We start from the raw sequence: 17496 nt of genomic DNA, 5'->3' as shown, positions 1-17496 counted from the left end.
TGTATCACGCTATACCGTGTGGCAATCCAATGGAAGGGCTTGAGTTTGGTGAATACCTGGAGAATGGTTCCCGCCATCATGGCTAGTGCCATCAATGAAGTACAAAGGAAGTGGTGTTACACTACATGGGCTGTTTTCTGTAGTTAGGGTGTGATCCCCTTATTTCCCTTAAGAAAACACTTAATGTGGAAGGTATGAACACATTTTGCAGCATTATGCACGGTGTACAGCAGAGGAACAGTTCACAGACCATGACTGATTGTATCAGCATGACAATCCACCTTGTCATAAATCAGCATATGTGTGACAATGGTTTGTGGACAATAACATCCCTGAAATGGACTGACCTGCCAGAGTCCTCACCTGAACCCAATGGAACACCTCCAGGATGAGTCAGAATGTCGACTACGCTACAGATTCTAGTCCCAAGCATGACTACCCTTTCTGGTTTCTGCTCTTGAGGATGAATGGGCTAACATTTCTCCACAGACATTCATACATTGAAAGTGTCCTCAGCAGAGTTCAATCTGTCATAAAGGTGAAGGGTGGACACAAATCATATTAATATCCACCAATAGGCGTCTGCATACTTCTGATCAGATAATGTATAAACGGGTTAGTATATTTGCGTACTTAAGTACGTTAATCCTTTGGAATAACTGCCTAAACTTCCGACTCCTTTTCCACCACCTTCAGTTTGCTGATGACACTGTTTTTCTTGCCCTCTACCCAATACTCAAAAAGTCTCAACGATTCTTCCAGCTCTATCTTGAACAGTTTTCCTCCTGAAGATAAGTCCAAACATAACACAGTCAGTAGTAATAGGATGACCCACACAGAACTTCCATACACATGGCTTTTGCCTAACTATTTACAACCATACTATTCAGTTAACAAAAAAAATCAAATAATTTGGACTAACACTCGAACGGCTAATAATTTGGAAACCTTATCTACTAACCATCCAGCAGACAGCCCACATTACACTAAAGCTACTAAGCAGCCAAACATGAAAACTGCGACCCCCGCAGAATTCCAAACTTACAAAAGTTGAACCACCATAACCTCTCCTACACCACTGTTGCCTTGATATCTGCTCCACCCATGTTCTATGACACCCTCCAAATCCTTGATTACCATGCACTCTATCTTTCCATTTCTAAACCTACACACACTCTCAACAATACCCTGTTGCAACTTCAGCGGACTCCTACCCCCCCCCCCCCCTCCCAAACAATGAAAAACAATGAAACCTGCCTCGATATTTATGTCATTTCAGCTGTAACCCTTTGTCCCAATCCTACCCAGCTTCCTTCTGCTTTGGTCCTTTCCTCTCCCACTCCATGGCACACCAACTCACCTACTACACTCCTGGAAATGGAAAAAAGAACACATTGACACCGGTGTGTCAGACCCACCATACTTGCTCCGGACACTGCGAGAGGGCTGTACAAGCAATGATCACACGCACGGCACAGCGGACACACCAGGAACCGCGGTGTTGCCGTCGAATGGCGCTAGCTGCGCAGCATTTGTGCACCGCCGCCGTCAGTGTCAGCCAGTTTGCCGGGGCATACGGAGCTCCATCGCAGTCTTTAACACTGGTAGCATGCCGCGACAGCGTGGACGTGAACCGTATGTGCAGTTGACGGACTTTGAGCGAGGGCGTATAGTGGGCATGCGGGAGGCCGGGTGGACGTACCGCCGAATTGCTCAACACGTGGGGCGTGAGGTCTCCACAGTACATCGATGTTGTCGCCAGTGGTAGGCGGAAGGTGCACGTGCCCGTCGACCTGGGACCGGACCGCAGCGACGCACGGATGCATGCCAAGACCGTAGGATCCTACGCAGTGCCGTAGGGGACCGCACCGCCACTTCCCAGGAAATTGGGGACACTGTTGCTCCTGGGGTATCGGCGAGGACCATTCGCAACCGTCTCCATGAAGCTGGGCTACGGTCCCACACACCGTTAGGCCGTCTTCCGCTCACACCCCAACATCGTGCAGCCCGCCTCCAGTGGTGTCGCGACAGGCGTGAATGGAGGGACGAATGGAGACGTGTCGTCTTCAGCGATGAGAGTCGCTTCTGCCTTGGTGCCAGTGATGGTCGTATGCGTGTTTGGCGCCGTGCAGGTGAGCGCCACAATCAGGACTGCATACGACCGAGGCACACAGGCCCAACACCCGGCATCATGGTGTGGGGAGCGATCTCCTACACTGGCCGTACACCACTGGTGATCGTCGAGGGGACACTGAATAGTGCACACTACATCCAAACCGTCATCGAACCCATCGTTCTACCATTCCTAGACCGGCAAGGGAACTTGCTGTTCCAACAGGACAATGCACGTCCGCATGTATCCCGTGCCACCCAACGTGCTCTAGAAGGTGTAAGTCAACTACTCTGGCCAGCAAGATCTCCGGATCTGTCCCCCATTGAGCATGTTTGGGACTGGATGAAGCGTCGTCTCACGCGGTCTGCACGTCCAGCACGAACGCTGGTCCAACTGAGGCGCCAGGTGGAAATGGCATGGCAAGCCGTTCCAGAGGACTACATCCAGCATCTCTACGATCGTCTCCATGGGAGAATAGCAGCCTGCATTGCTGCGAAAGGTGGATATACACTGTACTAGTGCCGACATCGTGCATGCTCTGTTGCCTGTGTCTATGTGCCTGTGGTTCTGTCAGTGTGATCATGTGATGTATCTGACCCCAGGAATGTGTCAATAAAGTTTCCCCTTCCTGGGACAATGAATTCACGGTGTTCTTATTTCAATTTCCAGGAGTGTATTATCTGCCTACCACCTTCCACACTCCTCCTCCACTTGCTCTCATCTTTACGTTACACCCCATCTGACTTCTTCTGTTTATGTACACATTCTATGATCCTAAAGAACACCTGACTTTCCCTCCCCTAATGCCCATTCCAAGAGCAGGTTCTCTCAATGTTTAGTGAATGTGCGTTTCTTCTGTTTCTATTTATTTATTTTAAATCCTTCCAATTTTCTGCGCCCACGTTTTATGTACGATTTCGTGCATGCAGTTTTTCTTAAAAATCTTCTTTCCTTTAATCTTAGAAAGAAGCAAAAGATCAGCAACGTTTATAAATATAAATACACGTGTAACCTATTTCTCATAAAATTTTTATAGTACCTTGCTCATACATTTATAAACAATGCTTGACAGAAGCGGGATGTTTGTAGAGCTGATAGCCCACTCCCCAACCGTAATGGTTGAGGGGGGGGAGGGGGGGGAGAAAGAACACTAAACAAAATGAGACTGGGATAATATTATTCAGATTCTGTAATTTTCTAAATGTAATATTATTCAGATTCTGTAATTTTCACGATGTGTCTGGGTTAAGAGATATGCATTTCATGTATTTGGTTTTCTTTATTACCACTGGCACAGCATAGTCGAACAATGACACGCCACAAGTTATACTACATATTCAAGCGTCACCTGAATGTGGGATGGGTGCTTTTCGTTGTTGCTTCGATGTCAGTTTTTATGTGTTGTGTATACGCTTTTAAACATTTTGAGAATTTTTACTGTGACGAGTTCAAAGAATGAACTGTATCATGACGCGCTGCTGGTGAATACTTTAGGATCTGGTATAGTATAATGGTTGTCCACTTATTTCATGATATAAGATTAAGGAAAGGCAAACCTACGTTTCTAGCATTTGTAGACTTAGAGAAAGCTTTTGACAATGTTGACTGGAATACTCTCTTTCAAATTCTGAAGGTGACAGGGGTAAAATACAGGGAGCGAAAGGCTATTTACAATTTGTACAGAAACCAGATGGCAGTTAAAAGAGTCGAGGGGCATGAAAGGGAAGCAGTGGTTGGGAAGGGAGTGAGACAGGGTTGTAGCCTGTCCCCCAATGTTATTCAGTCTGTATATTGAGCAAGCAGTAAAGGAAACAAAAGAAAAATTCGGTGTAGGAATTAAAATCTGTGGAGAATAAATTAAAACTTTGAGGTTCGCCGATGACATTGTAATTCTGTCAGAGACAGCAAAGGATCTGGAAGAGCAGCTGAACGGAATGGACAATGTCATGAAAGGAGGACATAAGATGAACATCAACAAAAGCAAAACGAGGATAATGAAATGCAGTCGAATTAAGTCGGGTGATGATGGGGGAATTAGATTAGGAAATGAGACACTTAAAGTAGTAAAGGAGTTTTGCTATTTGGAGAGCAAAATAACTGATGGTGGTCGAAATAGAGATAATATAAAATGTAGACTGGCAATGGTAAGGAAAGGGTTTCTGAAGAAGAGAAATTTGTTAACATCAAGTATTGATTTAAGTGTCAGGAAATCGTTTCTGAAAGTATTTGTATGGAGTGTAGCCATGTATGGAAGTGGAACGTGGACGATAAATAGTTTAGACAAACAGAGAATAGAAGCTTTCGAAATGTGGTGCTACAGCAGAATGCTGGAGGTTAGATGGGTAGATCACATAACTAATGAGGAGATATTGAATAGACTTGGGGAGAACAGAAATTCGTGGCACAACTTGCTTAGAAGAAGGGATCGTTTGGTAGGACATATTCTGAGGCATCAAGGGATCTCCAATTTAGTATTGGAGGGCAGCACGGAGGGTAAAAATCGTAGGGGGAGACCAAGAGATGAATACACTAAACAGATTCAGAACGATGTAGGTTGCAGTAGGAACTGGGAGGTGAAGAAGCTTGCACAGGATAGAGTAGCATGGAGAGCTGCATCAAACCAGTCTCTGGACTGAAGACCACAACAACAACAACAAGAATAATGTTATTAAAAACAGATGTTTGGGTCTTATTGAACCTCACGATGTACAAGGAGCATCTCCAGAATTTTGCTTTGAGCCCGTATTACTTTCTTTCTCTTAGCATTGGCTCTTTACCACCTGTCAGACTAAGCAGTTCCGATCTTCTTGGGATTTTCCACCAATCCAGCTGTCCTGTTGTGAATATTAAACCAATTTTTTATCTTTGATATGTCAAGTTGTGTTATCTGTGCTTCTTTGAGGTCTTCTTTTACAAATCAAATCCATTTTTTGTGTTAATTTTATCTTTACTACCACTTTCATACAGTCCCCCAATCTGTCTAATTAATCTGGGTGGTTACATTCTTTTAATATGTCCACAGAATTCTAGACTGAGTTTTTTCAAGTCTGAATAAAGAATAAATGTTGGAACACTTTTCAATTTCCTTATTTGCTCATAGTCTGTACGTTCCGTCTTCATCATTACATGGATATAAATTATTTCAGATTGGTTGTCGTCCTCATTCTTGCATGTCTTCAGTATCACTCTTTCTGTTTAAAAGGAGTGTCTCTGCCCCATAAAGATACTCTGGTTTGATGATTCTGTTGCCGTATCTCAGTTTTCCGCATTTTGACGCGCATTTTTTGTTACAAATATCTTTTGTAAGTCTAAAGGCTGTTTCCAGTTTGTGGCAATACAGTTCATCACAAATCTTTTCCAGGCCAGTCCCCAGAATGGTTGCGCCAATAATATTTGATCTGAGAAACTCGCACGATTTTCTCATATTTAATTTTTAGAGAGTTTTGATGCCAGGTTTTTGCTAGATATGTACTTTATTTCTTCAAAGGATATTTTGAGACCTACTCTTTCTGATTTTTCGTTAAGAATTTTTATATGTTTTTGTGGTGTTTGAATTTCCTGACCTAGAGTCATCAACCTTTTTACAAAAGCTAATAAGTCTCTCTTAATACATGTTCTTCCTAATTTAATTGGCTCTTCAATCTTGGACTTCAATTTTAGTTTTCGCTATTTTAGGATTATTTTTTTCTCGGACAGTCCGCCTCCATAAGTGAGTGGTCAGCGTACGTGGCTGCCATTCAGAACACCTGCAAACGGTTTTCCTTGGTGCGAAGACTGGTGCAGGGTGCACCCAGACTCGTGATGCCAACTGAGGAGCTACTTGACTGAGAAGTAGCGGTTTACTGGTCTTGAAAGTTAGTAAAACGGCCGGGAGAGCGGTGTGCTGAGTACATGCTCCTCTATACCGCATCCGCATGACGCAGGATGGCAGAAGATGACACGGCAGTTGTTCGACATCCCTTGAGCCGTCAAAGCCTGGACGAAGAGTTCCTTTTTTTCCTTCTAAAACAGTTGAAAATTAAATAACGGGGAGAAGAGAGATTCCGTCACCTTGTCTAACTTACATCAACAGTGAAATGTATAAGCAGGGCGCTACAAAACGATAGCGACAGGATTCGAGAGGCGGTGGCGGGTGTTAAGAACGTGTACCTGGAACCGTCATCCAGTGGCACTACAGAGCGTCGGAGTTATAGGTGCCAGCGTCTGCCACTACACCACCTCTTCGACAGCAAACGTGACATTGTACGCTGACGGACCATAGGCGGAACGTCTCGCCATGTTGTTTGTTTTTCAGTGATCATGACTGATTACCGCGATCGACAGTGGAGAAGATGGAGCTAGCTGTTACGTGGACGGGCCTTGTCTCCTGTGAATGTGATGCTCTCTTGCTCCGGTGGAAGACGGTTTCGGACACAAATTTCCACCCACAATTATTTTTTTCCTGGAACCCTCTAAAATATCCAGTGATTTTCGGTATACAGGAGACAAAAAAAAAAAAAAACTGTTGATGGAAATCCTTGTGCAAAACCGTAATCCACCGTGGCAACAGGGCATCGCATTCATAAAAGACAAGGTCTGTCAATGCAGCAGCTAGCTGCGTTTTCTCCACTGGCGATCTCTGGCAATCAGTCGCAAATACTGAGTAAGAAACAAAATTGCGAGATATTCTGCCAACAGTCCGTCAGAGTACAAAGTCACTTTACTTACGCACAAGCAGTTTATAACACGCCGTATACGATGGACAGCAATGTGTACACAAGGTCATGAACGCCCTCAACAAGGAAGAAAAAGACACTGCCTCACTGAACATTGTACCCAATGAACAATGGATAAATCATTATACAGATCTGTGGTGTACACAGAAGGCCAAAGATGATACTGGAGGAAGTATGAACAATGAAACAGTAGATCCAATTACTATGGCCAAACTACAATAGGCCTCGAAAGGCATGAAGAACAGAAAAGCTACCGAATAGACGGAATAAACGCAGAGCTAATTAAATATGGAGGGTTACCACTAGATAAAAGACTTTTACAATTAATAAATGAATGCTGGTCGAACTACAAGATCCCAGACCCTTGGTATACAGCAGAAGTAATATCTCTTTTCAAAAAAGGGAAGCGTAATGACTGTAAGAACTATCGTGGCATAAGCCTTCTAAACGTTTGCTATAAACTACATTCAAAGATTATAAATAATTGCATGAAGAACATCACAGAAGCTATTATTTCTGAAGGACAAAATGGATTTAGATCAGGTCATTTATGCATAGACAACGTGTTTGTAATTAAAAACATCATAGAAAAACACGGAGAAATTAATACAGAAACCCATGTGGTCTTTATCGACCTCGGGAAGGCCTTTATAGGCTGTGGTAGATTATCTCTGAATGTGGGTATCCTTATTGCCTAATAGAGGTAGTGAAAAGTCTTTACAAAACTAGACACATTGCAATAAACACAGGTACGAATCGATTAGAAGAAGTAATTATCAACCAAGGCGTTATACTAGGATGTGAACTATGCCTACCCTTTTCAGTATCTACATTGACTTCATTATTCGCAAATGGAAATGTAAAGTAAACAAAGGAATTAAGATAACGAATGAGGAATACCTGAATGTACCTTTGTTTGCTGATGACATCGTTATTATTCAAAAGAATGAAGATGACCTCCATAGATCAGTATATCAGCTGAACGAAATTAACAAGAAGTACAACTTTAAAATTTCTGGTAACAAAACAAAAATAATTGCATTCCGAGGAAAATATCCAGTCAGATCAAAAACTGTTTTAGATAATTCAGTTTTAGAACAAGTGTCTCAAATCTCTTATTAGACTGTGCTATAAGTTTTGATTTGGACCCTGATATTGAAAATAAAATACAAAAATTCCAAGCTGTCAGTGGTACCATTAGCAGAACATTGGGCCATAAAGTACAAAAAGAAACTATACGAAATTCTACAAGGTAATGGTCGTTCTGGTGTTATCCTATGGAAGCGAAAGCTAGGTTACCACAAAAAGACAAGAAAACAAAATTTAAACAGCAGAGATAAGGTTCCTGAGGAAGACGAAGAGTTGCAGAAGAAAAAATTAGAGACGAAGATATTAGACCAGAATTAAGTATTTTCAGCATGAATGAAAAAAATTCAAGAATATCGTGAAGATTGGAAACAACACCTTATGAGAATGCCAGGTCACAGAATTCCTCAGAAGATCTTGAACTACAAGCCAAATGGGAAAGGAGATATTGGAAGGTCTAGAAAAAGATGGGAATGACTTTGTTTGCGAATACGGAATAGCTAACAGCCTAATCTTTCAAAGGAAGATGATGATGAATATTTTTTCACATTTGTGCTGATCCGCTAATACAATCAAAAAATCTTGATAGCGCTGATCAACTAAGCTAGGCATAAAAAAAGAAGTATAACTGTTTACGTTAAAGTGTGGACGGAAAACATTTTTTTATGCTTCATTCTTATACCCCTCTTTTAATTAACTCACGGAAGCTATTTTCAAGTAAAAAATAATACGTTTAAGTTTACAACAGTTGTTTCGCTTAGAAATGATTACAAAAGAACACATTTGCCAGCTCATTCTTCCTTGGTGACCTGACGTATTTTAAATAAAATTTTTCCTAGTCGGTTGATTTTGAGAGCATGCCAAGCTTTATTCATCACAGGTAATTTCTTGATGAATGCTTTTGGGAGACAGTGCTCAAACAATATTCTAAAATGAGAAAGGAAATAAAGTACCTATTTCAGAAAGTACTGCTGTTTCTACCAGCTAGGTATATGAGGCATATTACTGGCGTAGAGGAGCAGAAATGAGGGCAATCCATTGGTCGTTTTACGCTCTCGCTAATGGAACTTGTTTGGCGTTTTATTCCATAAGCACGGCCAGGAACAATGTTATACGTGGATTGGCCGCTAGAGGGTATTGACCGAGCCGTCATGTCGCATGTAGGGACATTCGATGATGATTGATATTTACGAAATATCTAGTATGGGACTTTAAACATCAATGTTTCAATATCGATAACGAACTCTTTGAAACATCGCAACACTGATGCTTTTAGGGAGAAAATACGGCCTGCAGAAAATAATGGCCCAGCCTCGTGAGCTGGTGTTAGAATTTCAGAGGACCTCTGATGTAAAGGTAGTTGCTGGTGACGAAAACGTGTCATTAGTATTTTATCAGTACTGTCATGAAGACGCCGCTGAAGTGGCCTTTTTTTTTTTAGTAGCAGATGGGCGTTTTGTTGTGTGATTGGCGTCAGATCACGACGTGTTGCTTTTGGCGGGGTTTTGTCTGTAGAAAGAACCTCGCTACTGGGCCGCTGTGTTCTGCATTTTCCGCTATTGGCGGGCAGGTACGGTTCAGTGGGTAAAGACAGCAGGGCGTTAGAATCCAGCAAAAATTGAGGAACTTGTGGAGATGCGGAGGAGGACGCATCTAGTCTTCTTAGGGGGACGCGGAGCTGTGCGCATCTTGTGCATGCCAGCCACGTACGTGGGAGACAGAGATGAGCTCAATTTTAGAAGACGAGTGAGTACGCGCCCTCCTCTTCAATCGAGAGCCATCCTCACAACGCACCGAGACGAAGGGAGATAACACTTTTATTCAAAGACAATAATTAAACTGAAGTTTTCACCGAAGCAGTCTTGTACAGCTGTGGTGAGCATAAGCGACAGCAGTGGTGTCACGGCATTCTTCATCCGCACGTGTGCAACTCTGTACGAGTGCCGGTCTTAGATTCAGCCTTGGCGTGTTGGGTATGTGAGCTTTATAGTTAGTCGCTACGCTTACAGTCACTATTTTTCTTGTGGGATTAACTAGTTTTACAACTGATTTTGTGATCGACTTTAAAGCCATCAGGGCATATCTCCTCGTCCAATCGAGTAAAATTTGTAATCAATTAAAGCCGCTAATTAGAATTTGTGTTGTACACTACTCCACATTTCCTCACGATTCATGCATATGACTGATGTCTTCAGTGAAAAAATTAACGAGTTTAAATGAAATACTGTTTCTGTTAGACACCGCACCTTCAAATTAAATGTTCTATGTGCAAATCCCCACTTTAGAACCTATAACTAGCACCAACAAAAATTAGCGTTATCCAATTAAGTTGTGCACATTAAACTCATAGCTTAGATCTGCTCACAATTAGTGTTGCGGCTTGCTGTAACTTTCCATGCGCAGGTGTTTCGCATGATTGTGGGCAGATTTGAGAGTGATGTTTTATATGTTTCTTTCCCTATTGACTTTTAGATGTATCCCCGTTTTGTTGTGCGATTTTGGGGTAGTTTGCTAGTAACCGGTTAAAGTCTGTGCACTGAACTATTAGCGGTGATCATATTTGAATTCAGTGGTCGGATGTTGCAATCTGATATGAAAGTAATTGGATAGCTTACAGGGCTTTCGAGTCGTGAAGTGTAACCCTATCTCTCGGGCCAAAGCGAAGTTGTCGATCTTTATTTATACTGATCTTGGAGATGTAGCAAAGCAGAGAATTAATTCAGGTCCGCCAGTAAACGCTTCCGATAAAATCCACACAGTGCGAGGATTCTGATCGCGGCCGCGAGTGTGATTTCGCACGACGCTACGGATGCTCTGAAGAACGGACGAAAAGGAAGTTTTCAGCATTAGCTGTATTTGCATGCTACTTTTTACGCCATCTTAAGTACGAAACTAATTTTCGCATATTGTGTAACTACGAGGGGTGGTCGAAAAGTTTCTAGCCCGAGATAGTTACCGTAATGTCTCGCACAAAAAACACCACCTACTTTTATGGCGACCATTTGTGGGTATGAAAGTTAAATTTCGCGGCTCCAGCTTCGTTGGTTTTGCCTCTAGAATGCGTTGTATACGGCAGTGTAAGCAAAATGGCGAATATCGAGAGAATCAAGAACCGTGCAGTGTTTGAATTTCTTCATTTGAAGGGAATGACGCCCAAGGAAATTGCGGAGGACATGCGGAATACACTTAAGGACAGTGCTCCGTCTTATGAAACAGTGAAAAACTCGGTGTTCGACTTCAAACGTGGAAAAACGAGTGTGGAAGATGCACCAAGGAGCGGAAGGCCTTGCACTGGTGAAACAGGGACTGCAATTCACGATACGATTTTGCAGGGTCGTCGAACAACGTTACAGCACATTAAAACCACACTTGGAATTTGCCATTGGCGTGGTCATGACGTTGTTGTGGATATTTTGGGAATATGGAAAGTTTCATCTAGGTGGGTCCCGGAAGACTTGAAAGCAGATCACAGACGGAAGGGTGTTTTAAAGAAATTTTCCGTCAATTTGAAGCGGATGAAGATGGCTTTTTTGCAAGGTATGTGACAAAGGACGAAACGTGGGTTCACCAGATTGATCCCGAGACAAAGCAACAGTCACAACAATAGAAACACCCTTAATCCCCTACCGCAAAAAAATTACAGGTGCAAAAATGAGCCGGTAAGGTGGTGGCATAGGTCTTCTGGAATGCAAAAGAGGTAATTATGGTGAATTACTTGCAAAAGGGCGTAACTATAGTGCACCGTACTACTGCACCCTCCTGCGCCGTTTGAGAGAAGAGATAAAGAAAAAGAAGGCGCCAAAAATTGGCTCGCGGAGTTCTTTTGCATCAGGACAACGCACCGGCGGACGAAGCCCTCACGACACTGGAAACTGTACATGGCTGCGTGTACGAATTGTTACGTCATCCGCCATATTCTCCGTATTTGGCTCCATCAAACTTCTTTCTTTTCCCAAACCTAAAAAAGACCTCAAAGGATGACGATTTGATAATGATGCACTGATTGATGCTGTGAACACGTGGTTGGACTCGAATTCGATGACCTTTTATTTGAATGGTTTGCAGAAATTAACCTGAGCGTGCGCCGGTGTATTAATGTACACGGATGTTGTATTGAAAAATAAATTGGTATTATGAAATTTCTGTCACTCTTTATTTGTTAGGCCAGAAACTTTTCGACCCTCCCTCGTACCCTGTAACATACACTATGTGATCAAAAGTATCCGGACACCTGGTTGAAAATGACTTACAAGTTCGTGGCGCCCTCCATCGGTAATGCTGAAATTCAATATTGTGTTGGCCCACCCGTGGCCTTGATGACAGCTTCCAGTCTCGCAGGCATACGTTCAATCAAGTGCTGGAAGGTTTCTTGGAGAATGGCAGCCCATTCTTCACGGAGAGCTGCACTGTGGCGAGGTATCGATGTCGGTCGGTGAGGCCTGGCACGAAGTCGGCGTTACGAAACATTCCAAAGGTGATCTATAGGATTCATGTCAGGACTCTGTGCAGGCTAGTCCATTACAGGGATGTTATTGTCGTGTAACCACTCCGCCACAGGTCGTGCATTATGTACAGATGCTCGATCTTGTTGACAAATACAATCGCCATCCCCGAACTGTTGGCCTTTGCCGTGATAGTGCCACGCAAAACAACAAGGGGTGCAAGCCCCCTCCATGGAAAACACGACCACACCACACCATAACACCACTGTCTCCGAATTTTACTGTTGGCACTACACACGCTGGCAGATAACGTTCACCGGGCATTCGCCACACCCACACCCTGCCATCGGATTGCCACATTGTGTACCGTGATTCGTCACTCGACACAACGTTTTTCGGTTGTTCAAGCGTCCAATGTTTACTCTCCTTACACCAAGCGAGGCGTCGTTTGGCATTTACTAGCGTGATGTGTGGCTTATGAGCAGCTGTTCGACCATGAAATCCAAGTTTTCTCACCTCCCACCTAACTATCATAGTACTTGCAGTGGATTCTGAAGCAGTTTGGGATTGCTGTGTGATGTTCCCGATAGATGGCTACCTATTAGATCTTACGACCCTCTTCAACTGTTGGCGGTCTCTGTCAGTCAACAGACGAGGTCCGTCTTTACGCTTTTGTGCTGTACGTGTCCCTTCACGTTTCCGCTTCACTCTCACATCGGAAACAGTGGACCGAGGGATGTTTAGGAGTTTGGAAATCTCGCGTAGAGACGTATGACACAAGTGATACCCAATCACCAGACTACGTTCGTGAATTCCGCGGATTGCCCCATTCTGCTCTCTCTCGATGTGTAATGACTATTGAGGTCGCTTATATGGAGTGCCTGGCAGTAGGTGGCAACCGAATGCACCTAATATGGAAAACGTACGTTTTTGGTGGTGTCCGGATGCTTTTGATCACATAGTGTAGCTCTATAAAACTTGGAGCATACATAGAAAGTATTGCTACACTGTAGTGCAGAAGGTAAAGGAAGGAAATATGCAGTGTGACGAGGGGAGATAACACTTTTATTGAAAGACCATATTTACACTGAACCAATCGCAGTTCACAGTCGTCCTCTGGAAATTAGAAAAGCCGGTATATGATTGTAAATACGCTATGTAATCACCTCGGACGGCACTGCCCGCTCTGCGACGAGCTCCCATGCTGGCTATAAACATGATAAGTTCTTTTGGTAGGGCATTTCGTATATCCACTAGCGCTGTTGACAACTGAGGGATGAGTCTTTGCCGCATGTGAAGGTGTACTGCAATACGTCCCTCCAACGCATCCCACACGCCATCGATTGAATTTAAGTCGGGTGAACGGGAATTCCAGTCCATTCTCCCAATACCCTCTCATTTGAACATATCCTGTGGCTCTGCTGTTCGATGCAGTCATGTATTGTCATCCACAAAGACGAAATCAAGGCCGAACGCACTAGTGAAAAGACACACATGAGGGAGGTGTACAGTGTCACGATAACACAGACTGGTGAATGTTCAAAGGTTTGGAGGTAAGTACATCCATGCAGCATAATACCTCGCCACACCATAACACCTAGACCACCAAAACGATCATGTTCGACAATGTTCCTGGGTGCATTACGTGTTCCAATCTCTCGCCCTGTGAGGGTACGTCCACAAACATGTAGCACAGGATAGTTTCCGTGGTCCACGTGTTACGGGGTGGGGAGATATGATGCTGACTCGGTGGACTGACGTCCGAATCTTTGAACACGGCACACTCACCAGTCAATGTTATTCTGACCCTTTATTCCCTCCGCAAGTGCGTCTTTCTGGGGCGTATTCGTCCCTGATTTCATTTTTATTGTGATGGCATTGAACAGCACAGGTGGAGGAGCTCTTGGAACGAGAGGACATTCAAAATGTTCAAATGTGTGTGAAATCTTATGGGACTTAACTGCTAAGGTCATCAGTCCCTAAACTTACAAACTACTTAACCTAAATTATCCTAAGGACAAACACACATACCCATGCCCGAGGGAGAACTCGAACCTCCGCCGGGACCAGCCGCACAGGGCATGACTGCCAAGCGCCTTAGACCGTTCGGCTAATCTCTCGCGGCGGACATTAAAAAAAAAAAAAAGAAAAACATAATAAATCTCTAATGTGTGTGAAATCTTACGGGATTAACCGCTAAGGTCATCAGTCCCTATGCTTAAACACTACATAACCTAAATTATCCTAAGGACAAATACACACACCCATACCCGAGGGAGGACTCGAACCTCCGCCGGCATCAGCCGCACAGTCCATGACTGCAGCGCCTCAGACCGCTCGGCTAAGAGGACATTCGGCGAATGGACTGGCCTGCCCCTTTTCCTGTGTTAAATCCCATCGTGGGCGTGTAGGATGCTTCGGTGAGACATATTACACCACTTTCACTACCCGGCAGTTGTCAACCAAGCTGGCGGAGGAATTGAAGGCCCTACTGAAAGAACTCCTTGCCAGCCTTTTGACCAGCACGGGAATACGTTACAAGAGCATGCACTGTCGTCAGTGGTGGTCACACACACCTCTGTAATGTCCAGGGGACGATCGTGATTCACAGCTACTTCAGTGTAATTATTGTCTTTGAAAAAAAAGTGTCATTTCTGATCGTCTTATTGCGTGCTTGTTTCTATTACCTCCAGCACCATTGTGCAGCAGTTCTTTCTATGTACGGTTCATGTTTCATCGAACTGTGTTCCTCGGCAGTGATAGATCATGGGAAAGGCATATTTTGCCCTTACGTGTGGTGCACCAGTGTATAATTTCATCATTTAACGTCGATGTTAAAAATATCATTGTTTTGGGGTCGGTTATTATCGGCCATCGTGTTAAGGCGTCGATTATGAAATGAAAACCAGCTTCGGTGATTTGCAAATGTGCGTAGCACTAGTGGTATGCGGCGCGAGGAAGGCGAAGGGTGCGCCCGCTGACCTGTATCCTCTTCTCGAGGTGGCCGAGGCGGTCGAGGGCGAGCGCAGCCTGCTCGGCGACGGGCCTGGCGCGCTCGAGCGCGTCTCGCAGCCCCCTGGCGCAGAGCTGGGCGGCGCGCGCGGCCGCCTCCAGCGAGTGTCCGCGGTGGGCGGCGCCGGGCGCCTGCGCGCAGTCACGGCACACGGGCCGCGCGCACGTCGCGCAGAACAGCCGCAGCTCCTGGCCCGGGTGCAGCGCGCACGTGGCCGGCGCGGGGCGGCGCGCCCCGACGCTGGCAGCGGCGGCGGGGCGCGGGCGGCGCGCCTCGCCCAGCGAGAGCAGCGCGTGGGCTGACGTGGCGCGCTGGCGGCCGTGCGCCTCCGCGCAGAAGGCGCACAGCCACGACATGCAGTCCGCGCACCGGCTGCTCGCCTGCGGCACACCGCGCAATGCTCACTCGCATCTTATCAAAAGAGACACGAGCTCTACTTAACACACAGGGTTTCGGAATATTTACTAACGACAAAATCTAGAACGTAACTTAATTTTATACACACTGAATCGCCAGGGAAACTGGTACAGGCGTGCGTATTCAAATACAGAGCTACATGAACAGGCGGAATTCGGCGCTGCGGTCGGCAACACCTATATAAGACAACAAGTGTCTGGTGCAGTTGTTACATCGATTACTGCTGCTACAATGGCAGGTTATCAAGATTTAAGTGAGTTTCAAAAAAAAAAAAATAAAAATAAATGGTTCAAATAGCTCTGAGCACTATGGAATTTAACTGCTGTGGTCATCAGTCCTCTAGAACTTAGAACTACTTAAACCTAACTAACCTAAGGGCATCACACACATCCATGCACGAGGCAGGATTCGAACCTGCGACCGTAGTGGTCGCGCGGTTTCAGACTGTAGCACCTAGAACCGCTCGGCCACTCCGGCCGGCTAAGTGAGTTTGAACGCGGTGTTATAGCCGGCTCTCGAGCGATGGGACACAGCATCTCCGAGGTAGCGATGAAGTGAGGATTTTCGCGTACGACGATTTCACGAGTGTAGTGTGAATATCAGGAATCCTGTAAAGCATCAAATCACCGACATTGCTGCGACTGGAGAAAGATCCAGCAAGAACGGCAGAAGACAGTCGTTCAACGTGACAGAAATGCAGCCTTTCCACAAATTGCTGCAGATTTCATTGCTGGGCCATCAACAAGTGTCAGCGAGCGAACCATTCAATGAAACGTAATCGGTATGGGCTTCCGGAGCAAAAGGCCCATTCGTGTACTCTTGATGACTGCACGACACAAAGCTTTACGCCTCGCCTGAGCCCATCAGCACTTACACTCGACTGTTGATGGCTGGAAACATGTTGCCTGGTCGGACGAGTCTCGTTTCAAATTCTATTGAGCGGATGGATGTGTACGGGTGTGGAGACAGCCTCATGAATCCTTGGACTCTGCATGTCAGCAGGGGACTGCTCAGGATGCTGCAGGCTCTGTAATGGCGAGGGGCGTGTGCAGTTGGAGGGATATCGGATGCCTGATACGTCTAAATACGACTCTGACAGATGACACGTGCGTAAGCATCCTGTCTGATCACCTGCATCCACTCATATCCATTGTGCATTCCGACAGACTTTGACAATTCCAGCAGGACAATGCGACATCCCACACGTCCAGAATTCCTACAGAGTGGCTCTAGTGACCAACTCACTGCCACTTTTCTGCAACTTAACGAACCAACATTTCATACGAACAAAGGACTATCGGACTCCGGAACTGAGGATGCTCTCACAAAGTGAACAATAAGATCACTGAAAAGATCGTTTAATTCTGAATGAAGTTTATGTATAAGTGGGGCCTCTTGTTGGAAGAATGCATTTAAGGAGTTGCCAGGTGGAAGAACAGAGAGAGAAACAAAAGGTAAAGCTTAGTACATGGATTTTAAAGCTGTGCCTTAACTTGTAGAAATTTTAAAGTGGCCTTATCAGGATATGATTCACAGAAGAATATTTTTAAAGTGTTCCACTGTTCTAAGACCCTTAATCCACGCTGTAGCAGAGGCAACCATCCAGTAGAAACATACATCAATATTTTATGTAACTTTTCTCCAAAGATTTGCTGAGATACCTCAAAAGCATTTTGCCTCTTTAAACTCTTTAATACGTAACAAGAAATG

The 17496-nt window shown here is 44.7% G+C and overlaps 1 protein-coding gene across 1 annotated transcript in view; it reads right to left on the bottom strand.

Moving 5' to 3' along the window:
* LOC124795887 (tripartite motif-containing protein 45) overlaps positions 1–17496 on the bottom strand; it is a 177099-nt gene that overhangs the window by 51770 nt on the left and 107833 nt on the right. Inside the window, exon 5 of the mRNA XM_047259968.1 lies at positions 15339–15749. Within this exon, the coding sequence (XP_047115924.1) occupies positions 15339–15749 (411 nt within the window). The remainder of the gene's footprint in view (positions 1–15338; positions 15750–17496) is intronic.

This window comes from Schistocerca piceifrons, chromosome 4 (genome assembly GCF_021461385.2).
Source record: "Schistocerca piceifrons isolate TAMUIC-IGC-003096 chromosome 4, iqSchPice1.1, whole genome shotgun sequence".
NCBI lineage: Eukaryota > Metazoa > Arthropoda > Insecta > Orthoptera > Acrididae > Schistocerca > Schistocerca piceifrons.
Note: the sequence above shows the minus strand (reverse complement) of the source record. Positions and strands in the feature narration are given on the sequence as shown.